Genomic DNA, 24,105 nt, shown 5'->3' on the forward strand with positions numbered 1-24,105 from the left:
CGTGCGCGCCACACAGCCACAGCGGCGCGGCCACCGACGAGCCGGTGACGAGGCAGCGGGCCGCCCGGGCATCTAGACGCAGCACGGACCACGCGAAGAGGACGGCAGGCCGAGGCGGCGGCTGGCGCTGGCGCGCGCACTCGCACGCCGCGCCCGCCCCCAGCCCCGAGCAGGAAACCGTGAGGCGCGGGCGGGACCGCCGCAGCGCGAACGTGCCCCGCCCGCGTGCGAAGGTGCGCCGGCGCCGGGAGTGTGCGTGCGTGCGTGTTCGGCCTTGGTTCAACCAACGCGCTCGGGGGACACGAGGGCGTGCGCGGCGATCCAAAAGTCCGTCCGGTTTCCTCCCTCCCGGGCCCCACGTCCTCGCCGTCGATCGCCGCGCTCGGAGCTGGCGTTGGCCGCCAAGCAAAAAAACGTCGACAAAACCCATGGTCAAGGCTTATAGCTTGTTCAGTTTGAACGTGATAGGATGAGGTTGGGAGAAATTAAATCTCCTACGAGTTAAAATCTCTCTCAATCCTCTCCAATCTCCCTGAGAAGACGAAAAAAGATCTTACCGGATTATCGTCATGTAATCATCGCAAACAATACTATGATCCTATTTGGCAGATCTGCTACCATCGAATCTAGAAGAAGCTTACTTGTGATTCTACGATAATTCTGCTAGCGATTCTCTTAAATAAACTAAGACGCTGGAAGCTGACACTCCCGATTCAATTCTCACACTGATCATGAAATTAATCTTAAAAAATTATAGAGAATCACTTTTCACATTTTTCATAGAAAATCAGCTCCACATGAAAATTGGATGGAGCTCTACCAAACTGACCCTAGTAACAACCAGGCAGCATGTGGAAACGTCTGGGAATGGACCTGACCACCAGGTCGTCGTCGCTTTGCGTCTTGGCAGCAGGCGCCTCACTTATCAACAAATTATTATTTCATTTCATCTTAGAAAACCAACGGAAACAATACAAGCTCCCATTGTATGCAAAAACACAGACGCACGCACGCACACCTCCTGCTACAGCCCAAACCAATCGCCCAATTGAATAAGTTACACGGCGGGAAAATACATACAGACGGCTCCCAACACAAACCTTTTTTCTCTGTCGCTATCCGTCCCCCCACCTCCTCCCATCAGCTCCCGGAAGTTGCTGTCACCTTGAAACAGTCGATATTGCACAGCCTCACCGACTTCATCATGCCACCAAACCTGTTACACACACACACACATCCCATTTCATCACAACAGCCACGAAATCGAAACAAATCTGATCGCGCAACAGAAATTTGTACGCCATGCTATTCAAAGGAGGACACAATTTGGTAGGTTGGCAAGGTGATCTGTACCGGTCAACGCTTTTCCTCGGCCGATCGGACTGGTCGACGCTAGCCCGGGGCTTCTCGGGGTGGTCCACGCTCTTCCTGCCCTTGTCCCGCCGATCCGTGCTGCCCCTTGCCTTCTCCCGCCGATCCGTGCTGTGTCTGTGATCTACGATTGACCTCGTCTTGTCCCGGCAGTCTGTGCTTTTCCTCGAATCCTCCGCTGTGCATTCGGGTTCCATCGGGGCACGGTCCGACGGGCGCGATGCCTCCATAGACTCGTCGATCGGAGGCGGAGGTGGCGATTTCTCTATGGCCCCCACAAACTTCTTCAGGTGCTTGATGTATTCCGGGTACAGTTCAAGATTACAGTGGTTTCCGCCTTTGATCCATAGCGGCTCGTACTTCACCTTAGCAAGTTCCCACAGTGCCCTCCCGTGGGAACAGTCAACAACCTCATCCGCTGTACCCTGAGACAAGATATTGTATTAAAACCACCAAGCATGTGCATAGTTTTCCTACATCTTGACTGGAATGAACAGGTTGTACTACATCAGAAGGAAATTCTAGCAAAACTACTTCAATAGATGACTATAGAAATAATACACCATCATAGTCATAATAAAGCCCTAGGTTTCCATGTTTATAGCCATAATATAATGAACAGGCTGTGCACAGGAAATTTTAGCGTGCTACAATGATAATTGTCCCAGGTTTACAGGACACTATCTTTGTAGCTCACCAAACCTAGAAACTTTTTATCTGCATTATTAAGTCTTTGTGCCACAAAGTAATATTGATAGCCCTGTGTTTCATTGCATGAGGACAGTTGTAAGCAAGCATACATTTATGGTTCGCAATTCATTAACAAAAATAACCATGCAATTCTATTCCTCTTGGTAAAGGCTCAGTTGGATCTTTCATGAACAGAGCTTTGCTGTGCGGAGGGGCAGTTATGGGGTTATATAAATAGAGGATCATGTATTATCCTATAATACATATTAATGAGGTGTTTTCAGAAACTAGTAAATGTAAGCATGTAACAAGTTCTGGTGCAAAATTTTTAAAACAAAAATCATTTTTTTAAAAAAAAAGATCACCTAACACCTAGACCGGAAATTTAGGTTCCAGGATAAACAAATGGGGCCTGTTTGGATAGAATTCTTACTAGAAGCCCCTGCAACTATACTATCATTCAAATACTGCATAGTCCACAGCTTGCCAATAAATTAACCACCAGATATTTCTAATGATGGCACTTGGTTGTCATTCTCTTTTCTGAGAAGCCTAATTGCCATAATCATATGCACGCGCTAAAGAAAAAAAAAATCAAGAAAGAGTAAAAACATGTATGTCCTGAAAAGTGCAGTCCAATATGACAAAGAATTGCTGCAAGAATGAAGAATACTCACATGTATCACTAGCACAGGACACCTGACTAATGGAATTTTGTCGATATTCTGCAAATACAGATTAAATTTAGATTGATTATGTGATAAATAAGATTCAAAACAAGTCTAAATTAATTACCTTGTATATGTCAAACCAGTATGTATGTTTTACAGGATACATCACTCTTAAGCCAGACAAAATGGGGCTATGTAGGACAACTGCTCTCAAACGAGTTAATCGGGATGCTAAATCCAGTGTAGGACCACTGCCCACTGATTGACCATAAAGAATGATATTATCCTCAGAAGCTCCATAGGTTTCTATGAGGCATCTGTATACAGCTTCTATATCAGCATAAGTGTTTTGCTCACTAGGCTGCAGTATTAGGAAGAACATAAAGGATTAGAATCATGCACATCAAGATTATGGCTAGAACAATAAAGGTGTGTACCTTCCCAGAGGATTGCCCATAACCAGAATAGTCATAGCTGCAAACGTACAATAGGTGAGGTATTAATATTTCATCCAAATAGGCTGAAAAGGTGCAGAAAAGAAGTTCATCCCATGGTTTCAAAAACATAAGGTGCCAATACCAAAGAATGAATAAAGCACAGCTGTGAGCTTGTGACACTCAACTATGTAAAATTGGCAACATAAGAATCACTTCAAATTCTGCATAACCTAGTGTTATCCAACCATTAATGGTTACGACACTTAAGAAGCTATGCATGAACACATTTCCCTGTAAGAAATCTCGATCCTTTAATGTTGTCAATAACTGATATAAAATAATTTTACTTAGCTCTAGGATGATAAAATAAACTTTCGGTCATGTTCTTTTTTGTTTAAGATGCTTCTTTCAGAATCATAGCTAATCTTCAATTTTTTTCTTCATTTCATGAAAAATTAAGCCTCACAGCAGATAGTGTCTAAATAAGTTTATGCAAAGACATTTCAGTTTGCTGAATTGCACTTAACGAAGGTCCTTATTAGTGTCCCAGGCTAGCTACAAAAGCCCTATGGACCATGTCAGCAACAGTCCTGATGTTTAACTTATATTACTCAGTCAACACAAGCATCTAGTTAAAGTAGCCACACAGCATGATGTTATGTTGCAGAAATTATGGACATAGAGAGGACAAAAGTAGGTTCAAAAGACAGAGCAGTAACAAAAAGACAAAAAAATAATGTTGATTATATTAATAAACCAGATAATAAAGCAACAAAAAACTTGAATTAAAGAAAAGGAGGACAAGGCAACAGGCAATTCCTCCCTACCACAGAGTTTTATATTAGCTACAGCTGCTAGATTCACTGAATCAATCAATGGTTCACATCGGCGATCAACCACCAGACCACCAATCATCAGGCAGATGACACCAAGATTGCTTTACTTGTTTGTTTTCCTCCCCCCAAAACCTGGACCTAAAGTAGATTTGAATGGAAATTTTAAAACAAAGGTTCCTCAACCTGAGCTATTTCACCACAACAGAAGAATAAAACAAATGGGCTAAAAGCCAGAATCTTTAACAAAGTATCCTCAATGTAAAGCGTGGAACGGTCCAGCTAGAAAGATGCGCTATTTCTATTTAAAGAACAAATAAAAGATTTGTGCCTCCTGATTTCCACTTATGGAGAGTTACCAACTGTCAATAAGTAACGTAACTGTTTGAACATTTCCTCAGATAGTGCATGACAGAAGATTTGCAAAATTATTCCTCAAATGATACTTTCGGCTAGCAATTTCACCATTAGAACTTTGCGAGCGCTACCAGACAGAAAAAATGCATGCATGTATGCATTAATTTCATACTACTAAAAGCACTTCATATCAGCATTGTAAAAAAAATTACTTTGTTTGCACCACACTCCACTGCCAAACCATTCTAACCACACTACACCTAATAAATCAACAAAATTATGCGAAAAAAAAATTTCCCAAAGTAGCAGCAAACAAACAAAACCAGGGTCCCAGCTACTGCGCATAGAGTCCAGTGAATCGCAGAATAACCTATGAGGCTATGACAATTAGATACTAAAAATCTAGATCACTGTGCTATCCAAGAATAAATTCCATAGGTTTCAAGCACTCGCCTCAAACAGATACGCCAGTGATCAACTCCTTCCCGAAATCAGACAAGGCCCGTGCAGAAAAATAGGAACTTCTACTACAACTACAGCAAGCAAATCCAACAGGATAGAGCACTATCCCAGCATTAGCACAGTTCCATACTCAGATGATGAATGCTTCAAGGCAACTGTAAGCTTGCATCTGTCAGTGAAGCTAGGAGGCAGCAACCCTACTGATTCACCGAGTCCCAACATTATGCATACGAGCCTCATTCCTAACTTCGGACGAGATTGTAGCTCCGATCCAGAGACGCACGATCAGGGGGATCCAGGGCTACACTGGAATCCACCGTCCCAACAGCACATAATCGCATGGGCGGAAGCATCGCGTCCCAATCTGGCCAAACCAAGCCCAATCGGAATCGGGGGAGAGCGCCGGAGCGGCGGGCGAGTGGCGTACCCCATGAGGTTGACGTTGAGGTGCGAGCTGAGCTCGACGAAGAGCTCGTACATCTGGCCGAGGTCGGCGGCGTTGCCGTGGGAGTAGAGCAGCGTGAGCTTGGCGCCCGCCTGGCGCACGTGCATCGCGACCACCTCCGTGCCCCGCTTCGTCCGCAGCCGCCGCGCCTCCACGTTGCCCCTCCGCGGCACGCCCGTGAGCTCCACCACCCTGCTGCTACCTCCGCCGCCGCCGCCCCCCTTCTCCTTCACCTCCTCCCCCTCCGCTGCCGCCGCCCCCGCCGCCGGCGCCGCAGCGGCGGCAGGGGGCGGCGGCAGTTGCTCCAACCCGTACGACGGCGGGTTCGGCGGGAAGAAGGCGAAGCGGGCCGCGACCGTCGAGGTGACGGCGCCCATCTAGGGTTAGGGTTTGCGGCTGGGCCGGAGGGCGGCGGGGAGGAGGGCGCCGGGGGGAGGGAGGGCGGAGCGCGTGGATGTTTTTCGGTTTCGCTTCGCGTCGTTGAATGGAAGGGAAAGAGAGAGGAGAGAGACGGCGCTCTCCGATAGAGAGAGGGAGAGAGAGTTCTCTCTCGCAACTGTGTGTGATCTGGGTTCCAGTGTTTTTTTGCAGGGTAGGAGGCCCGGCAGTTTGAAGCAGAACGGGTCAATCCAACAACCTCAGCGGACCAGTTTAGAAAAAGAAAATGAATGAAAGTGACGTGCAAATGAGATTTGTAAGATTTTGAAGCGAAGCATAGTGTAAAGATCCTAAAGATGGTACATGCACGTACTCTGCACGACAATCGTAACGGCTATTCGTTTAGATGTTTCACCTTTAGTATGTCTTTAATAGTAGTGGATCATAACTTTTCTTTTCGACCCTAGTATTTACCGATGGTTGCTCAATAAAGGATCTAACTTATGCATTTGTGGCGGTTAACTTAACGAGTCGTAAATGCACTTTGCACAAAAGTTACGTGTTAACTATAATTGTGGATATTAAAGTGTCAATCTTGTATAGTAACCCTTAGATTTCCATAAGGTACGTGGTTGTAAGGCATTCTAAGATTAATCCATATGAAAGAATATGAAACCATTAGATTTAAAACAATCTTTTTCAATAGCAAGTACAAAAAGGAAACATGTGCTATGGAACATACACAATCTTAACTTTTGAGAAAATTATTTTTAGTTCCATGAAGTTGGTTTAAATATGTGAGATGCGAATTATGTAACCTCTAGTTACTCCAACATATGCTTTGCTTCTTAAGATGAACTTGAGAGCTGATCCATTGCTTATTTTATGAGCAATATATCCCTATGTGCCATCTGCCATAGTACCAATGCCTTTATCTTCGGCATTACCGAAACTATACCCGAATAAACAGCATCAGAAACCAAAGATGCCAACCAAAACAATACAGTGATGCTAGGCTAGCAAAGCTCAGTAACCCCAGCACAAAAGAAAAGGTCGCTATAAAACCTAAACTAGTAATACCACCATTAACAGGTACAATCATTTCTCGGCATCAGGAAAAAAGGGGACAAATGATGTTCACATTTTAGTATTTTACGACAGCCATTTCTGCGACCATACACATCAGAAAAAAAGGCCGACACCATCACGCAATATCCCAAAAGTCCAGGGGCCAATGCTCAGCTGCAGCGACCAACCAAGCCTTGAGCTTAGATGGCGATGCGCTGGATAAGCTATTAAGCTGCAAGCCTAACCCAAGCTTAGGCAATGCCCCATGACACGCCATTGTTCTGGACAACCGCTGCTCACCCCCTGACAACCGGGCCGCGCTTGTGCCCGGTCCCACCGCCCAGCGTCAGGGGCCGCTGGATCCGGGATCCAGCGTGTCATGTGCCGACGGCGCTGTCACGTTACATTACTAGGCCTAAACCGATCGCTGTCACCTCGCTAATAATTTAACTTGTCGAGCGGGCAAGTGTCGCTTTTGGGAGAAGGGTCTCGCTCGCTGTGTGCCTCAAGGAACCTGCTTGTTTGAATAAAAATATATGGGCGGTCCATAAATTTGTTCCGACGTATCATCTGAATTCTCAAAATGCATTTTTAGACGCTCGAAATTATCCTGATGTATCACCCGAATCCCTAAACTCTTAAAATACATCTTCGCCTAACCTAAACTTGTCGTAGGATGTCATTTACATCCTTGGACTCTCAAACTACGTTATCATATCTGCAAACTTAGCAAACTTATCACTTTCATCATTACAAGTTTGAAAACTAAACATATATGTTTCAAGAGTTTAGGGATCTGACACCCTGTGATAAATTTAGGGATTTCAATATGCATGTTGAGAGTTTGGGGATATGGATGACGTACCGAGATAACTTTGAAAATCTGAAGATGCATTTTGCGAGTTCGGTGATGAAGATGACACAACACGACAAGTTTAGGAACCGTTAATGTATTTTACTCTTTAAATAAGCTCCTGCATCTGCATCCGGTGACATTTGGGGCAGGGAACACGAGGTCAATCCGACGGGTTCCCCGGTGCCAATGGAGGTCAAACTTGCCTGTGCTGGAGGGCACCGAGACGTCTCGGTAAGGGCCTTGATCCGATCAAGGCGAGAGGCACTGGCGGAGCTACGTTAGAGCCATAGTGGGCTTCGGCCCCCTGCCTTGGAGTAATTTCCAAAAGACTCTGTGGTAGGCCGAGCACACACTTACATATAATGGTTGATTACTGATCGTTTACTTGGAATTGGCCCCCGCTTGATTTGCCCCCTAGCTCCGCCACTGGCGAGAGGAGACCGAATTTCACTCGAATTCATGCGGTTTCGAACGACGAAACCAAGTTCGTTTCGCAACGGCTTGATCAGCAGCGATGATGTGTTGATGCTGCATGGTATCTCAAGAATTGTGCTGATGAAGAGTACTCCGTATGAGTTGAGGACAAGGACAAAACTTGCAATTGGTAGCCGGTCCAAGTTCCAGCACAATCTGCAATGATAAAAGAAGCATGAGATGCCAAGCTGCATGTGAAATCATCCAGCTCAAGAATTTCAGAGCCACGGGATTCAATTCCAGGGCCTCCACAAGTCATTGACCGGCCCCGTGCAGCCGATTCCACGGATTGAAAAATCTACAGGAATCTTTGGTAGCATGCATGTACGCTGCGAACTGCAGCTCGCCCGGTCCTTCAGGAATCACTACACAACAGGGGCAGGTTTCTTGTGGAACAGTAGGCAATAATGATCAGGCCCCGTAAGTCTGGTAGATGTAGATCCCATGCATCAAGTTCCTGACAAAAATCCAGCTGCTGGCTACTTGCCACTGTATTGTGGCAATGGCAACAAATGCCCGAAAGTGCACAACTTGGGATCTGACAGCATCATTGCAATGCTGGAAACTTAGCATCTACAGCGTTATTTCCTCATCCAGAATATAATATACATCTCTTGGATAAGCTCAAGTGTCGGCAAAAGAACCAGAGTTCTGGATTAGGAATCATTGGGTAGAAGGAGAAATGTGGTAGGCGGATTTTACTTTCTTTTCCAAGAGGGCAACATGCTTGTCGAGCATGGACACCACCGCCTCGAACTCAGTCACCTGTTGATCAATCGCATCAATCTGCGAAACGTACTCCTCAAAGCCTCGGTTTTTCTCGTTCAGCTGCTCCACAAAGACTCGCAGACCAGCAGCAACATCACCATAGTTGCTGTATTCCTGTGCTACGCGGTCATTCATCTTCTCAAGCAGAGCCAGCTGATTGTTAGTCCCCTGAAAACAATGAGAACCATGCCAGAAATTAAGTACTGTTCTATAAATAAATTGAGACAGGAAGATGCTTGTAAACGCAAATGCCAGCATACAACATAACCAACACATGTCAACCAATAACCATAGAGTCCTACCAAGGAACATTTCTGAGGGTTCAACTTCCATACGACAAAGGAAAATAATCCGCCTTTCATTTCAAAGGCCAGATTAGGGGTAAATGGTTATCGTAATTTTAGCTAATATATTCATTCTTTTCAAGTTATTATTAGCCTAATCGGTCAGAGATTGCAAGCCGCCAAGCATGCGTTAGTTGTTACTCAACTTGTGGTATTAACATATTTTGATAAAACTGAAACTAATATTACTCTATATCTCAAAGCATTTCACAGTCACGAGTCTAACAAAACCAAAAATAATATCAGTGCTTGGTAGCAGCAAAAACACGTATCATATATAGAGCAGTAGTCTTGCAAATAACAGAACATGCCATGACAACAAGTTAGTGATCTCGATTCTAATAACACTGTACATCCACTTCTGTTGCTTTGGACTACAGATTCAGTATGTCAAGGAAGATAAAATCAATGTTTTGTGAACAGTGACAATCTAGTTTATGTTTCGGCACTCAACCGCTTACACACTTAATAGCCATTCCTTGCCAAGCCAAGGGATACGATTAGCCTCCTACTGTGCAAAGTACTAAAGTTGAGCTAGGTCAAGGTAGGGATCTGTTGCAACTTCAGCCTACAAAAGCTGAGTGCGGACCACATATCCTAGGTTCCCAAACCTCAAATTCAAACTCGTACTCACCACCCAGCTGGTATCATTTTTCTGGTCAGTGTCCAGCAAAATGGAGGGTAAGAAAATTGAGCCATGCTTGTTAACTGTAAATATGAAGCAATACTAGAAACTACTCAGCAATCAGGGGTCAAAACTAGCTGCTACATCTACCAGTCCAAAGAACTTCACTCATTGGGAATTCATTTAGACATACCAGCCCTGCAAATAGCAATAGCCTCTTTAACACATAAATTTTAAATACTTCCATTTGCAACAGGTGACCGAGAAGTTTGGAGGCTTAGGTTCAACCCAAGGGTTAGCACCAATGGGAGCACAGCAAATGGAAACACCTGACATGTTGAATTCAGCAAGCATCTAGGTAGACAATACCCGCAAAAATTTAACTGCGAATTCCGAAGTCATTGGCACCATGAAGGTGGGGGGAGTGAGATTCTACACTAGGGTTAGTGTGTGATTTACTGCGCGCCTTACCAAATCAGCACTAGCTGCTATCAATTAGCCACGCGCAACTTCGAATCGCTCCTCTCACAGATTGAAAACTGAAAAGAGGCCGCTATCAGCCTATCTAGACCCAGTGAACGGAGGACGGCGCGCTGAAGCTGCGCGACCACCAGGGGTTCGATCCGGGTCGAGGGGGAAGGGAAACCTGGAGCTCGCCGCGGACCATGACGGATACGTTGGAGAAGAGCTCGGCCAGCGACTCGGAAAGCTCGTCCCGCTGGCCCGCCGCCTCCGCCACCGCCGGGTTCGAACTCGCCATCGCCGGCGGTAGCTTTCCTCTGCGCCGCTCCGTGCCCCGTCTTGGATCGGAGCCAGGCGTAGCTTTTGGTCTGATGATTATTGGGCTCTGGCATGGACCAGCCCCAGCCCACAGTGTTGGGCCCGTAAAGGCCAATTCGCAGCTGGTGGCGGGGGTGGGCTCTCCGGGTCCTCCGGCCTCTTCCCCGTTTTTTCTTTTCTTTTCTTTTCTTTTCTTCTTTTGATAAGGACTCTTCCCCGTTTCGCTAGAAGCGATCATTTCACTAATCTGAGGTACGAATAGCGTATTAGGACTTCAGAAATCTATTCCATTTCACTGATCGTGGATTCGTGGCTGCTTCTAAACCCTTACACAGACCTGAGTGTCCAGAAGAGTTCTCCATGACAGGATGGACCCACCATCTTTTTTTTTTGCAAACTGGACCCACCATCTGTTGACTAGTGCCAAGTGCCAACACATCAACACAACCCTGGCATGTTCCCACAGTGGACCTAGCCTCCTTCCACGCTAGAGTCTAGACAGACACAGTGGTTTTCTGGTTCATGGTCGCTCTGAAATCTGAATGGGCATGCAAAACCCTCAATTTTCAATGCCAGGACTCTGGACGTTCTTGCGTGAGAGCTACTCGAGTGCAAGGTTGCACGTTTATTTAGTTAACAAGTTAAGGACTTCAATTTGGCTTCGGCTTTCAGTTTTAAATTGGGACTACTAATTTCAGTTCGCTTCATCATCTGAAGCTGAAAGACTAACTGGCTACGTGCAAGACTTTTTCGGGTGTTTCAGGATTCAGCCAAAAGAGAAAAATTGCAGCGGAAAGGTGGCCACAACCCACAAGATGAGCTTTGACTTGTGAGCTCAATGCTTTCCTGGTCTGCTGAGCTTTTATCGTAGCATTGGTTCAGAAAAATTCATTCTTTTACTTTTATTTTTCTTGAAATTATTTCGTAACGAGTAAGGTTTCAATGAGTTTTCTGGTAAAGATGGCCTCGTAATTGATATGAAGATTTGCAGTACGAAATGAATTTTGCATAAATCCACAATCAGTCGCCAAACAGAACCAAAGCTTACTCGCCCTTCAACTTCACCCACAAATTTTATTTCAACTCAGTAGCCAGACACAAAATGAAGTTGTAATTGCATTATTTTATATGAGCAGGTTTTTTCAGGCCATCCATTACAAGATGACTGAATAAACAACAACCACAGGAAACAAAAATGTTCCTTTCAGGGGCATCGACACAGAGCACGGCTGATCATATCACAAGTGGCTCATCTCATCTAGACGATGAGAGATGGCATATGTTCAGCAAAATAGACAAATGCGGCAAACCGGATCATTTCAAAGCAACCAAAACAAAAATTATTGACCGCCATGAAATCACCTCGCTCTGCTGCGTAGTAGTAACTTGAGCTCAACAATCACTCTTAACTGTACATAGAACTTCTCTTTCCGTTGGGGTATGGATTCTAGGCCTCCTGTTTCCTGTAGAAGATATTAAGCGTGTCGCTGTACAGGGCTACAGAGTTTGAGACCACAGCAAGCACAATCATGGTTACAGCCAAAATTTTGTCGCGATTGGTTGAAACACCATAAGGGTCCCTTTAGAAACAAAAACAAAATGACTATTAGGTGCAAAATTGCAAAAGTCAAATAGGCATACAAACCATGAATACACATTTATATATCACTGTAAGGGTATTATAACTACCTGAGTATAATCATGGCAGGAAAGATGAAACCAATAAGCACAGCAGCTGTGGCGCCAGTGAATTGGAACGCATCCCAGATGCTTGGTATGAAAATGGCAGCAACATAAATCACAGCAAGGAGTGAGACTGTGATGATGGTGAACCTTCTGTTGTCACAAGAAATGTGCCTCGCGGTGGGAAAGAGCAACCCATCCAAGTTGAGCCTAAGGGCAAAGAAGACTATAGGAAAGACGAGCATGATATGGACCACATAGCTCACTCTCACTATATCGTTGAACACAGAGCTAAATGGAATGCGAAGATCGGAGTCAAAATTGGCGAGCACGTCAGCCAGGGTAGCCTCACCAAAGAGGAGATATGCGAAGAAACTTGTTGCAATGTAAACACTTGAGCAGAGTCCCAGTGAAGTTTGCACAATTGGTTTAATTTGAGTTTTGTCCTCCAGCTCATTGTCAATGCTGTGAACTGTACAAGCATAAAAAACACATGTTTGGTATTACAGAAATGAACTGTACAAGCATGAAAAACACATGTTTGGTATCACAGAAATGAACAGAAAGAGCAAACCAAGTGAGCACTAGGAGACCCACCATTGTAGTGGCAGATGTAGGCAGTAACAAGAACAGGGACAGCTGTGAACAATTTCCAGACGGAACTAATTCCATCTATCTCAGGAAATAGTTTGGGGATCTCCACAGTTCCTTCGACGAGTCTGACAATTGCAACTCCAGCAGTGATGACAACAAAAACCACAGCAAGAGCAACTGATAGCGCAGATGTGTATCTCAATGAATCTGTGACCAAAGATTATCGTTTACTTAAGTGGTACCCTGCATAAAGGAAAAAAAATAGCATATTGAACCTTTTTTAATGGAGAACATACTTACCCAAACGCTTGAAGCTCACCAATGGAGCAAACACAAGAAGAGTTGTGGCAAGGAGAACAACGGGGCGAGAATTCCATACATGAGGTCCAAACCACCCCTCAAAGATGCCACTGTGATGAACGCCAGTTGTTGATGTTCCTGATAGGACATCCCCTACAGCAAGGATGATGTAAAAGTATCAATAATAGTTTGATGTAAGACACATCATCCACTCAAAGACATAAGAGATTCCTAGAGAAAAAGAGACCATTTCCTGCACTTGATGAGCACAGGTGCAATCTAGATCTAGTACATTTTTCTGAATGTTACAGTTGAAACTTTACATCAACTTAAAATGGTATGAGGAAAGGAAACCACGTCAACATCAGAAGATCTAAACTGAACATTCAGGGTAAACACTTGTCTTTTCATATGAAAACACTCAACCTAATACACATAGTTATCATATTAAGTTTTATCAACAAATACGGGTCTCCTTGTGAGAAAGCTAAACGTGCGTAGCTGAGGAGATCATGAACTTTCAGCTAATTCTAGATTACCAATGTTTGAGTAGCAACTAAAAAAGAGAGCAACTAAACATATACTACTACTAGGCATCAGTTTTTGATATTTTCAGATGCTTACCGATTATAATCATGTATACAATCAACACGCCAATGTTGTTTATCACCACAGACACCTGCAGTGCAATCCTCCCCCACTGCCCAAAAGTGTCACCCATCAACCACCCATAGGATGTTATCTTGCCCTGGTGGCTGCACCTGACCAGCATGTCAATGGATGCCTCAGTGAGCAATGCCACAAGGACAATCATCAGAATACCAGGGATGAGGCCTAGCATCTTGATACTCGCTGGCAGAGCCATGATCCCAGCCCCTACTATGGTCGTTGACAGATTGAACACTGCACCAGAGAAAGAAGCTCCGTTGAACTCGTGAACTGCGTCCTCCTCAGCTTTGATCGGGAGAAGCGGAGTGGTCTCATCTTGCATCGCCTTGTGTGACGCGAATGGCACATCGCTCGATGATCCATTCCCAAGCCCCATTTGTTTGACTCACCTGTATGTGAGAAACTTCAATTAGGACAAAAGAATTTTGGCCTCCAATTGCAATATCCATTATAGCTGTCTTCAATCATTCCTTGCCTACTTCTAAATATGGAAATCAGAAGTCTTATTGATTTATCTAGCGATTGGGGAGCTAGTAGTAGTAACAACTACTCGGGAGACATCAGTGGTTTTCACACCATTATGGAGTGCTAAAATTGATCTCAGAAATAAGCATGCGACTCATGTGCAGAAGACACAAAGCCTGATTCAATAAAGAGGAAAGGATGGAAATTTTACATAAAGCAACGAGCTTTGAGCTCCATGAACATGATAATTCACATAAGGCACGCCAAAATCCAATCTCTCCAACAGAACGCACGCTCCACCACTTAACGAAATTTCAGAAACAACCGCCGACAAACACTCAGTCGTCTAAAAATGGAATTCTTGGTACTCCCCCTGAATCCATATAAGTTCAAGAACTCTTGTTGGGGAATAATGTTTGGACCGCCTCTCAGATAACCCAAAGGCCAAGCAACAATCTCCAACCCCAGCACGGATTCGCATCAAGCGTCAAAGAGATGAACACCGGAGATGAAGGAAAGAACATACCTAGCGGAGCACACAGAACCGAAGAGAAGTAGAGAACTTGTGCTTGTAAAGAGAAGGAGCTTCCCTCCTCCCCCACCTCCGGTCTTCTTATAGGCGAACGTCGGCGCGGGTTGGTGGAACAGTCTAATAATATCTCTCCGCCTGCCAAGAACTGGCCACTGGCGTTCTTGCCGCCCCGGTTCGCCGCGGCCCCGTCCCTTTCCGAGGAAAAGGCCCAACTTTCCAGCTAAGCTTGCGTCCCTGTCTTGGCTTCCTTCCTTCCCTTCCGCAGGTGAGGATCAATGCCGCCGCCGCGGCCGGTCTTTACTTGCCTTTTTCTTTTCTTTCCTTTTACTTGCCGGATTGGATCGCTCCTGGCCGGTTGCGTGCCGCGTTGCCTTTCTTGGACGGAAATGGCTGGCCTTATCCAAGGGAAGACGGCGGGAAATGGCGAGGCGTGCGGCGGCGGCGGGCGACCGGCCGCTGGCCTAGATAGCGATGACGGCGACGTGTGGTGTGGGTGAGAGTGATGATGGATCTGCCTGCCACTTGGCAAATGTCGGTGGAGACTGTTGTTGGGGAGAGTGGATTTTGCGGCGAGGTGGTTAACTGACCAGCGAGAGAACAGGGCAGGAAAGGTGGATTCTGTGGATCCATGGGAGATTCACCTTCATGTTTTTATTGATTTTTTTACTGCATGACACTTCAAACTCGTCTAACCTGTTAGGCTGTTAGTCACGCAAGAATACGCTCTCGTAACGGAGAACGTAGTATGTAGTACTGAAACTCTGAAAGAGTCGAAGCATTTGGAGGCGGAAACTTGCCGGGCCTCGTGTCGACCCACTGAGGCACTGACCCAGGCCAGGCCCAATCCGAATTTCCGTGGTCCCATAAAGAAACCAAACCGGATGGGGCCGTCCGGGCCCATAGATCCGGCTAAAAAAAGGTTAAAAGAAAAGGGCCCCATCCGCCACGGCGCCACCGCTGCCTCCCCTTCCCAATGGCGGAGTTCGCCGGCGACGACCCCTTCGGCATCGGCTTCGGGTTCGGCTTCGACTTCGAGGACGACGGCAACTACGACCCATTCGACGACTACGGCGGCGACGGAGATGAGTGCGAGGGACTAATCGGCGGCCCCGTCGTCGCCGACGGCGACGGCGAGGAGTTCTGCATCTCAGGTTTCGCCTTCCGCGACGGAGACGCCGAAGGGGCCGACGTCCTCATGGGCGAGGACCACACGTCCCAGCTCTCCGACGAGGATCCCATTCTCGAAACCCTAGGCCGCTCCTTCGATTCCGACGAGCGGGAGGCTGTCATCGAGGAGGCTGCCGACGACGACGACGATGGGATCGGGCTTATGCTGAGCGGATTCAGCCTCGATCCGCGGCTGGTCGTTGGAGGCTTCCAGACGCTGGTGGACACCGATGAGGCGGTCACCAGCGACGACGATATGGGCGAGGGGGAAGGGCTCGTGCTGGGCGGGGTCGACCTCGTGGCGCCACGGGTCGTGCGGCCCGGCTGGATGGTGATGGGCGCCGCGGACACCGACGACGCCGACTTGAACCTTCTCGAGATGATCTCGGGGCACGTTGGGGAAGCCGCGCGGCGGCTGCCGGCGTCCCGCGCAGCGGTGGAGGGTTTACAGGAGGTTGTGCTCAGCGAAGAGGAGGCCTCGCACGGTTGTGCCGTGTGCAAGGATTGCATTGCGGCGGGGCTGAGTGTCCTAAGGCTCCCCTGCAAGCACTACTTCCATGCAGAGTGCATCAGGCCGTGGCTCGCCATCAGGAACACTTGCCCCGTGTGCCGGTTTGAGCTCCCCACTGGTAATGCTGAGTATGATCGGCGACAGAGCAGTACCCGTACTGCATCCATGGTCCAACAAGGGGCACCAGTGCAGGTATGATATGAGTGGGCTCGTTGTGTTGACTGTTGAAGATCTTGGTTTGAACTTATGGTATACTTGGTTTGGGTTGGACTTTATCCATTTGGCAATGGGCAATTTTTGTTGGTTTGGAATTTATCCATCTGGCAATCGGCAATGATGCTGTATAAATTAGTGTAGTTGTTTAATACTTTGTTTCGTGATTATGATAGATTCTACTTCCAAACAGTTCTTATTATGCTCTGGTGATTTGCTCGCATCAAATGAATGCTTGTAGTTCAGGAAGAAACAATATGAATAATGTGTTCTGAACCCCAAGTCTAAATCTACTCAGACTATTTGTTATTTTGTAGTACTATTAAGTACCAGTGCTGTGCATGTAAGGCCACCAAATATACAAACTGGATAAGGGCCCGTTTAGATTGCAAAATATTTGCAACAGTGCCACTGTAGCGCTTTCGTTTGTATTTGACAAATTTTATCTAATCATGGACTAACTAGGTTCAAAAGATTCGTCTCGTGATGTACAATTAAACTGTGCAATTAGTTATTTTTTTACATACATTTACTGCTCCATGCATGTGTCCCAAAATTGATGTGATGGAGAGAGAGTGTAAAAAGTTGGAATTTTGAGTGCATCTAAACAAGGCCTAAGCATAAAAATGAACTTTGCAGAAAATAAATGATTCAGAATTCTTACATAGAAATGCATGAGAAGTAAACCAGTAAATCACAATTGCTGTCAAGCCAATGAAAAGGTTGATAGGAGACCTGTGTTGGTTAATAGATACTTGCAGGCAAACTTTTCTACAGTGTCTTTTTATCAGGAGGGGATATAAACTTTGCTTACTCTGATAGCGAAACCGGTGCCAAACTGTATGCTGATGTAGTTGGCAAATCATGGTAATTACATCTGCTACAGAAACATGGTTTAAATTTTTCCTTCATATTTCAAAAATATATCTGCTACAGAAATGATCATTACTGTTGTTTCAAGCTCCATCTGCTTTAGATCATACTTAACTAATGTAAATTACTTGGCATCTAGGTTGAACATTAGCACATCACCAAACAGTCACTTTCGATTTGTGTATTCAGCTTCATCAGCTTTTTTGAGGACCCCAGTGCCCCCTTTTATTAGAATATGAGCTTTTCAGTTCCCTTCATATTGTTATCTGCTTTCCCAATGAAATAAATTTAAATAATTAGATCATGTGCCATGAGGACTGTGATCAATAGTTTCTTTGTCCTTTGGTTGCATTGGGATATAACCCATGAAGCAAAGATAAGTAGACAACCGAGGCCCACTTATGGCGTGGCTGCCACCTGCATGCTTGTACTGTCTTGGTGTTATTTTATTGGACTTGTGAAATTGTGAAAACATCATGTTAGCCGATCCCATTTGCCTGTTTTGCATCAGAATTCTGCATTGGCACTTTGTCAGCAAAATATAAGTATTATGCATTAGCTAATTTGTGCATGTCCAATTGTTCCTTTTTGATCCATATTTAGCTTCTTTTGGATTACCTCTTGCAATTTTGAGAAAAAGGCTAAAGAAGTAAATATGTGTGCATTCAAAATGATGCATCGTGTTGTTTTAGTGAGAAAATCTGTCAAGCGTTGATTTTTCTCAGCTAAAGCCTTACTGAAGTCGAGTATTTGCTGCTCCATTGCAGCATTGCTAAAACTTTTATGCTTTTTATCCGCAATATGCCCTGGAACAAAAGCAACAACCATCAGTGGCTTTTTCAAGCAGTCTATGTAGGAGGCTTGTGCTGCCACCTCCATGTACCTTAAAATGAAATGGCTAGGGTTTCATCATCTGAAGTCAGTTTTGTTTTCCAGATTTGGCAAAGCTACTTTGATGCTTCCATAGTCGCTGCGGTGCAATTATCTGAGTTATCTGACAAATCTTATATTGACAGAGTGGAGGCGCGAGCGCCGGCAATGGAGCCAGAGTGGGTGCAGGAGATGCAGCTGAATGTTCAGGAGAAAATAGACCTGAGCAAGGCGCAACTTGAGGCGGCAGCAGAGGACTGGCTACCGGATGCTAACTAACTGGATGCTGAACTGACCAACTGAAGTAGATGGAACGTGTCACCGGTTCCTGTCAGCGGCACTAAGAAGATGTTGTGCAGCGTTCAACATTCACTGATCACTAACTATGTTTTTATGGTAATGTCAAGAATTGTTCAGCCTCTGCAGCTTGATCTGCTCAGTTTTAGTCCAAACTCACTAGCCTTTTCACCTTCTTAATTTTGCAAATTGTTTCAAATCCTCTGAAGTTTTGTTTGGAATACTGTGTTCCAATGGGATCGGTGCTGCCAGGGTCCAGCAGGATCCGCAGTGCAAGAGATCAGTTGGAACTCATGATTCATTAATTGACGTGAAAACATTTCAATTACCACATGAATGAGAGAGAGCTTACCCATTATGTTTCGTCTGTCTGAGGCTCTGAGCTGAGTGAGAAATGAGCATGCCATCATCTCAAGCTCCTGTTGCCGTCCGAAAATAAATCCAATGAACTTGATACATATTTAGTTCCAATTCTAAACTCTGTAAGCCCGGCCAGATTTAGCATGGTTTTCAAGATTTTGTTTGGTGTGTGAGCACATCCTTTTCACCCCTTTTCCCCAGGCACTTGAGAAACAAAGTCTGGGAATAAAGAAAAAAAAAGGCCCGGACCAGGATCGCCTGGCCCAGGTGCTTTCCTCGTATCAAATCTCAAGGCCCACAACTTTCTCTTTTTTAAAAAAAGATAAAAAAATAAAATTCGAAAAAGGGGAGCCGGATAGGATAAATTCGAGAAATGGGTACCTCCCGCCCGTTGATCGGGCGGGAGGCGTGGGGCCGGAGACCTCCCGCCCATCCAACGGGCGGGAGGTTCCCCTTTCTTATTCACGAAGAGGTTCCTGCGGGGGCGTCCCGTCCATCCAACGGGCGGGAGGTGCGCCGAGGGGCATCCCGCCCGTTAGGCTGGCGGGAGGTCCCCCGGCTATATAAGCCCCCACCTATATAAGCCCCCACCTAAATTTCCATTTTATTCAGCAAAAACCAGAAAAAAAGAAAGGGAGGAGAGGAAGAGAGAAGAGGAAGCGGCAAAGTCCTGTTCACACGTCGATTTAGAGGTATATTCTCATTCTAGTCGTATAATTACTTGAAAATAACTATAATCTAGGAAATATTTCTTAGGTAGTTATGTTTTGAATAGTTTTTAGTATTTTTAATTGTTTTAGTATAATTTATATTCTGAATAGTTTAGATTCTGGAAAATATAATCTGGGAATCGTTGAAATTTAGGGTTGTTGTGTATTAATATGTAGTATAACTAGTTTTTAAATGATTGACAAATATGTCTTCCGAGAAGGGTATTTTCAGTATATATTACGGAGAAGAAAATGTGATTTATGAGCCGAATGGGGTAGATTTAAGTGAATTCAACTGTGCGTTCAGAGGAATTACCAGACCGCACGAGAGAACATTTGAATCCCTATGCAACTGTTTAATGAGGGGATTAAGGATTAATCAGGAGCACACACTGTGAGTGTTCAGTGCGTCATAAATTGTACCACTCACGCTTTGATCTGGGAGCTGATGCCACTTGCAAGCAACGAGGATTGGTTAACCTATCTGCAAAATGCAAGTCATTGGCAATGGCCACTGGTACTCCTTGTCAGTGTGCACCAGAACCTTTTGATAAATATTGAAGCTACCCGGGGATGAAAATATTGATGAAGAAGTTGAGGAGGCAAACATTGAGGCAGGTGGCACCGCAGCACCTCAATGTGTGACTGACGAGGGGGAGAACATATCCTTTATTGCTGAACAGCTGCAAGACGAAGAACGTGAATTGGATGAAGCAATGAATGCCGATTCGTCTGATGATGACGATGATGTGGCTGAAGAATGGGTAAGCAGCGACTTCAGTCATCTTGTTGTAGATGAGGGATCTAGCGCGCCTTCGGATTGCAGGGAAAACGAAATTGTCTAGGGTGCGAGGTACCACTCAATTGAAGAGGTGAAGGAAGCCGTTAAGTGTTGGTCTCTCTCTTATGCGAGAGTTCAAAACAGTCGAGTGCAAATCTTGTAAGTCGAGTGCTACTACGACATACGACATCAGGCATCATTTAGTTATAATTTTATTTGAACGTTGTTTACTCATGTGTAATATTTGCCGCGTTGAGTTTATATCAGATCTGGATGTGTATTTATAATTTTAATAGACCATTATGTGTATTTGTATATTTAAACTTGTTTGTTATCATACTATTTTATTTTTAATGGCTTGATGTACCGTACTATCTTAATATTTAGATTCTACGTTGCAAAATATTATCGCTTAACCATCTTCATACGAGTTTTAGATACCGTAATCTTCTTCGTAAAATTGAACTAAACTTTTTTATGTATACAAAAGAGTATGGTGAATAAATCTTGTATTTGAAAAAAGTCTGAATTTTAAATAGTTTGTAAAACATAAATTCCAGCAAAAAATAACAAAAATTAAGTAGATGGGCACGTGCCCACTGGCCGGGTAGGATGCCTCAGGAATCTCTTCACGAATAACAAACTTATCTTATTCGCGAAGAGGCCTTCGGAAGGAGCCTGCAAATAATTTTGGAACCTCCCGTCCCCCGCCCGATCAACGGGCGGAGGTACCCATTTTTTAAATTTTTCGCATCCGGCTCCCTTTTTCGAATTTTATTTTTTTAATCCCTTTTTTAAAAAAACTCCTCTGACCACCGCGTCAAAAGCTCGGTCAAAAAGCGTCAAGCCCCAAACGAGCCCAGGCCCATCCAAATCACAGGTGGCCCCGCGGATTAGCGGGGCGGCGGCGGCAGCAGCGGCCGGCGGCCGACGGACGGCGGCGGCATCTGAGCAGCCGACTTCTTCGCAGAAGAGGTAACCGTGAGGCACACTTTGAAGCTACAGCTACGGATCATGGATCATTCGTTGCTTTGAGTTGAGAAGCGTTGCATTCAGCTTGCTGTTGGGGGCGAGGCGTACAGGGCGAGTGATCCTGAGGCTGGCAGGAAGCATTTTGAAACTTCTGCTCTTGCTTAACTTGAAGCATGGGGCTTCATCAGGTTAAAAACAGTAGCCGCGGAATCGGATTTGACTATGCTTGCTTGGATGGCGTTATGGCCACAGAGGGCTTTCTAATTTTGGCTCATGTTGTTAACTTTGTGGTCAACTCACATTTGCCATTTGGATACAGTTTCCTTCTGATTTCCCAAGATCAGATACTCCTTGCATCTTGCAAGGGGCCCAGGGGGGATCTGGTAAACAGGTCACCCTGTTGGTAAAGCACATAGCCGAATAATGCCCAGGGACAGTGCTGCTAGGACCTGCCTTGAAATGGTCTCAATCAAATTATCAGATTCCTGTCAACCCTTATGTCAAAGGTAAATCATGCCTTGCTAGAGCTCGATTGTGCTGATTCATATTAGTTCAAGAAAAGGTTCAGTGAAAGAATATAAATAAAGCATGTAATCTCCTATATGTACTTATATGCTCCCTTAGAACAAATAGACCACTGAATTAGTATCTATCTACATAACAGTTCCATGAGGCTACTAACCACGATATTGTACATTTTTTCTCAAACTAAGCCACCTCGGGGGTGCCTGGTGCAGCTTCAGCTTCTTCCACTTCCATCTCATTGAGCCTTTTCTGCAAGGCAGCAGCTTCTTCTCTAAGCTTGGCATTCTCACGAACTACTCGAGAATGCCTGGCGATCATGTGGTTGAGCTCAATAAGAAGCCTCTGGTTTGTATCCAGGAGCTCCGCGACCTGTGATGACAGGTCGTCCAAGCGCCTCTGCTTCCTCACACGCGACCTCCTGGCAGACTCACGGTTTGATGCTAACCTTCTCTTCTTCCTCTCATCATTGTTGCGCCTATCTTGATTGTCCGCAGTCCCAGCAGACATTGAGCTGATGGTGGTACTTCCATTGTAGTTGTATGGACCAACCATGCCCAGTGGATTGACATCATAGATGTGGAGATCATTTTGTGGTAGGAAAAAGCTAGTGAAGTCCAAACCAGGGAGGCATGCTAAATTGGCTACACAATTTTGTTGCATGCTGAAGGGAGGGGCTTGGAGGTTTGCAGTGTGTAGAAGGAAACAAGCAGCGATTTTACCCTCGAGCCACGTCTTGAATGAATGGAGGGGAAGGATGAGGAGGGATGTGTTCCTTTTAAATTGCAAGAAAGCAGCCCCTAAAGTAGAAGACACGGACCCACCTGTGTTGTAAGAAAATTTGCTTTCTAACTTTGTGTCTGTTTGAGATTATCATCTTCGTTTTATTAGATACAACCATTTAAGGTTTTGTTGTAAATATGTCATTGTCACAAGGAAAGCTAGACTTTCTAAAAAAATGTCTTTTGATGAGGAAATTCTGTCGGAAGTAACAACTGTTTGCTTTATTACAGGTACAATCTGCAATATACCAACAGTAAAACTTTGTATGGAATGACGGAATGATGTCATACCGTCAAACGTGCATTTGAGACTACCCCAAAAAGGGAAAAAAAATTATAGCAAGCAAGTAGGTGAGAAGTATTATATGCATACATACTTTCTTCTTTATTTCCCATGCATTCGTAAATTTAAACACCAGAATCTTAAAATATGAAATGAAAAAAGAACTGTGCGAACCATTTAGGACTTGCAAGTACCATCACAGATTTACGGTGCACAATAATACATTGCAATCATACAGCTATCTATTGTGTGCTTTGGCCAAGCTGTTTCTTGTGACCAAGTAAAGCCATTTCCTTCTATGCTTTTTATGTCGAGATGTGACAACAATATCTGTGGCAAGGTGGCTAAGGTTAAACGAGGACCAATTGTGTCCACTTTGGGGCATATTGCGTATGCGTTGGAAGCTGTTTGGTCAATCTTTTGGCAACTTTTTTTTTGCGTATCTTTTCGAGATTCACAGAGAGCTAGTTTTACCTAAAACTCTAAGGTAGACATGTTGTCATTTCTGAATGACATAATTGATACTGTGCTTTTAGTAAGCAGTCATGGTTCTTTGTTGAGCTCTGGAATGGAGTTACAACTGGTTTTAGTTTTGTTGGATACAACCACATGAACTCATCCTTATTTTACACATGGTATGGTATGGATCTACTGGGTAGAATTGGCATATAATTGAAAGCTTTTTCGTACTCAACTACCTAAAGTGGCAATGATTGTTTTATCAGAACTTATCAAATTGTCAAGAAAACTTGCATGTGTCAAAATGTCGATAGCAGAATGAATGGTTGTTCTTTGGACCGACTAGCAATCATATTATGTTGCTGTCAACAAAAAGGCAATAATCAGTGACTTTTGTTGACCACCCTCTTTTGTGCACCAGCCTTTTCTTTTCATATAGTTACTGGGGAAGGTGGAAGATTAGCTGCATTTCTCTTCAGGATGTTCCACACACCCCTGATAAG

The 24,105-nt window shown here is 44.8% G+C and overlaps 5 protein-coding genes across 6 annotated transcripts; 1 reads left to right on the plus strand and 4 right to left on the minus strand.

Annotated features, from left to right (window-relative positions):
• Window positions 1-922: 922 nt before the first annotated feature.
• On the minus strand, window positions 923-5,831 carry LOC112885616 (alpha/beta hydrolase domain-containing protein 17C-like). Its single transcript, XM_025951201.1, has 6 exons — window positions 5,249-5,831; window positions 3,170-3,206; window positions 2,857-3,093; window positions 2,739-2,786; window positions 1,354-1,796; window positions 923-1,216 (listed from the first exon to the last, which is right to left on the minus strand). The coding sequence occupies exons 1-6, from the start codon at window positions 5,641-5,643 to the stop codon at window positions 1,141-1,143; spliced, it is 1,236 nt and encodes a 411-aa protein (XP_025806986.1). The 5' UTR covers window positions 5,644-5,831; the 3' UTR covers window positions 923-1,140.
• Window positions 5,832-8,496: 2,665 nt separating this feature from the next.
• On the minus strand, window positions 8,497-10,593 carry LOC112885626 (biogenesis of lysosome-related organelles complex 1 subunit 2). Its single transcript, XM_025951208.1, has 2 exons — window positions 10,426-10,593; window positions 8,497-8,978 (listed from the first exon to the last, which is right to left on the minus strand). Exons 1-2 carry the CDS (start codon window positions 10,537-10,539, stop codon window positions 8,706-8,708), a joined length of 387 nt encoding a protein of 128 aa, XP_025806993.1. The 5' UTR covers window positions 10,540-10,593; the 3' UTR covers window positions 8,497-8,705.
• A 1,060-nt stretch (window positions 10,594-11,653) lies between these two features.
• LOC112872740 (amino acid transporter AVT6A-like) lies at window positions 11,654-15,125 on the minus strand. Its single transcript, XM_025935806.1, has 6 exons — window positions 14,797-15,125; window positions 13,761-14,194; window positions 13,137-13,289; window positions 12,840-13,043; window positions 12,249-12,714; window positions 11,654-12,139 (listed from the first exon to the last, which is right to left on the minus strand). The coding sequence occupies exons 2-6, from the start codon at window positions 14,179-14,181 to the stop codon at window positions 12,007-12,009; spliced, it is 1,377 nt and encodes a 458-aa protein (XP_025791591.1). The 5' UTR covers window positions 14,182-14,194; window positions 14,797-15,125; the 3' UTR covers window positions 11,654-12,006.
• A 463-nt stretch (window positions 15,126-15,588) lies between these two features.
• Window positions 15,589-19,091, plus strand: LOC112877694 (E3 ubiquitin-protein ligase SIRP1-like). Of its 2 annotated transcripts, XR_003225558.1 has the most exons (3): window positions 15,589-16,672; window positions 17,485-17,560; window positions 18,583-19,091. XR_003225558.1 is itself a non-coding variant. In XM_025942083.1 (2 exons), exons 1-2 carry the CDS (start codon window positions 15,776-15,778, stop codon window positions 18,676-18,678), a joined length of 993 nt encoding a protein of 330 aa, XP_025797868.1. In that variant the 5' UTR covers window positions 15,598-15,775; the 3' UTR covers window positions 18,679-19,091. The 2 variants fall into 2 exon arrangements, 1 of the variants encoding a protein (XP_025797868.1); XM_025942083.1 differs by lacking the exon at window positions 17,485-17,560 and having other exon boundaries at window positions 15,598-16,672.
• A 2,977-nt stretch (window positions 19,092-22,068) lies between these two features.
• LOC112900748 (basic leucine zipper 8-like) lies at window positions 22,069-23,042 on the minus strand. The gene has a single exon (XM_025969559.1). It carries the CDS (start codon window positions 22,739-22,741, stop codon window positions 22,265-22,267), a length of 477 nt encoding a protein of 158 aa, XP_025825344.1. The 5' UTR covers window positions 22,742-23,042; the 3' UTR covers window positions 22,069-22,264.
• Window positions 23,043-24,105: the final 1,063 nt, after the last annotated feature.

The sequence above is a fragment of the Panicum hallii genome, chromosome 1 (genome assembly GCF_002211085.1).
Source record: "Panicum hallii strain FIL2 chromosome 1, PHallii_v3.1, whole genome shotgun sequence".
Classification (NCBI taxonomy): Eukaryota; Viridiplantae; Streptophyta; class Magnoliopsida; order Poales; family Poaceae; genus Panicum; species Panicum hallii.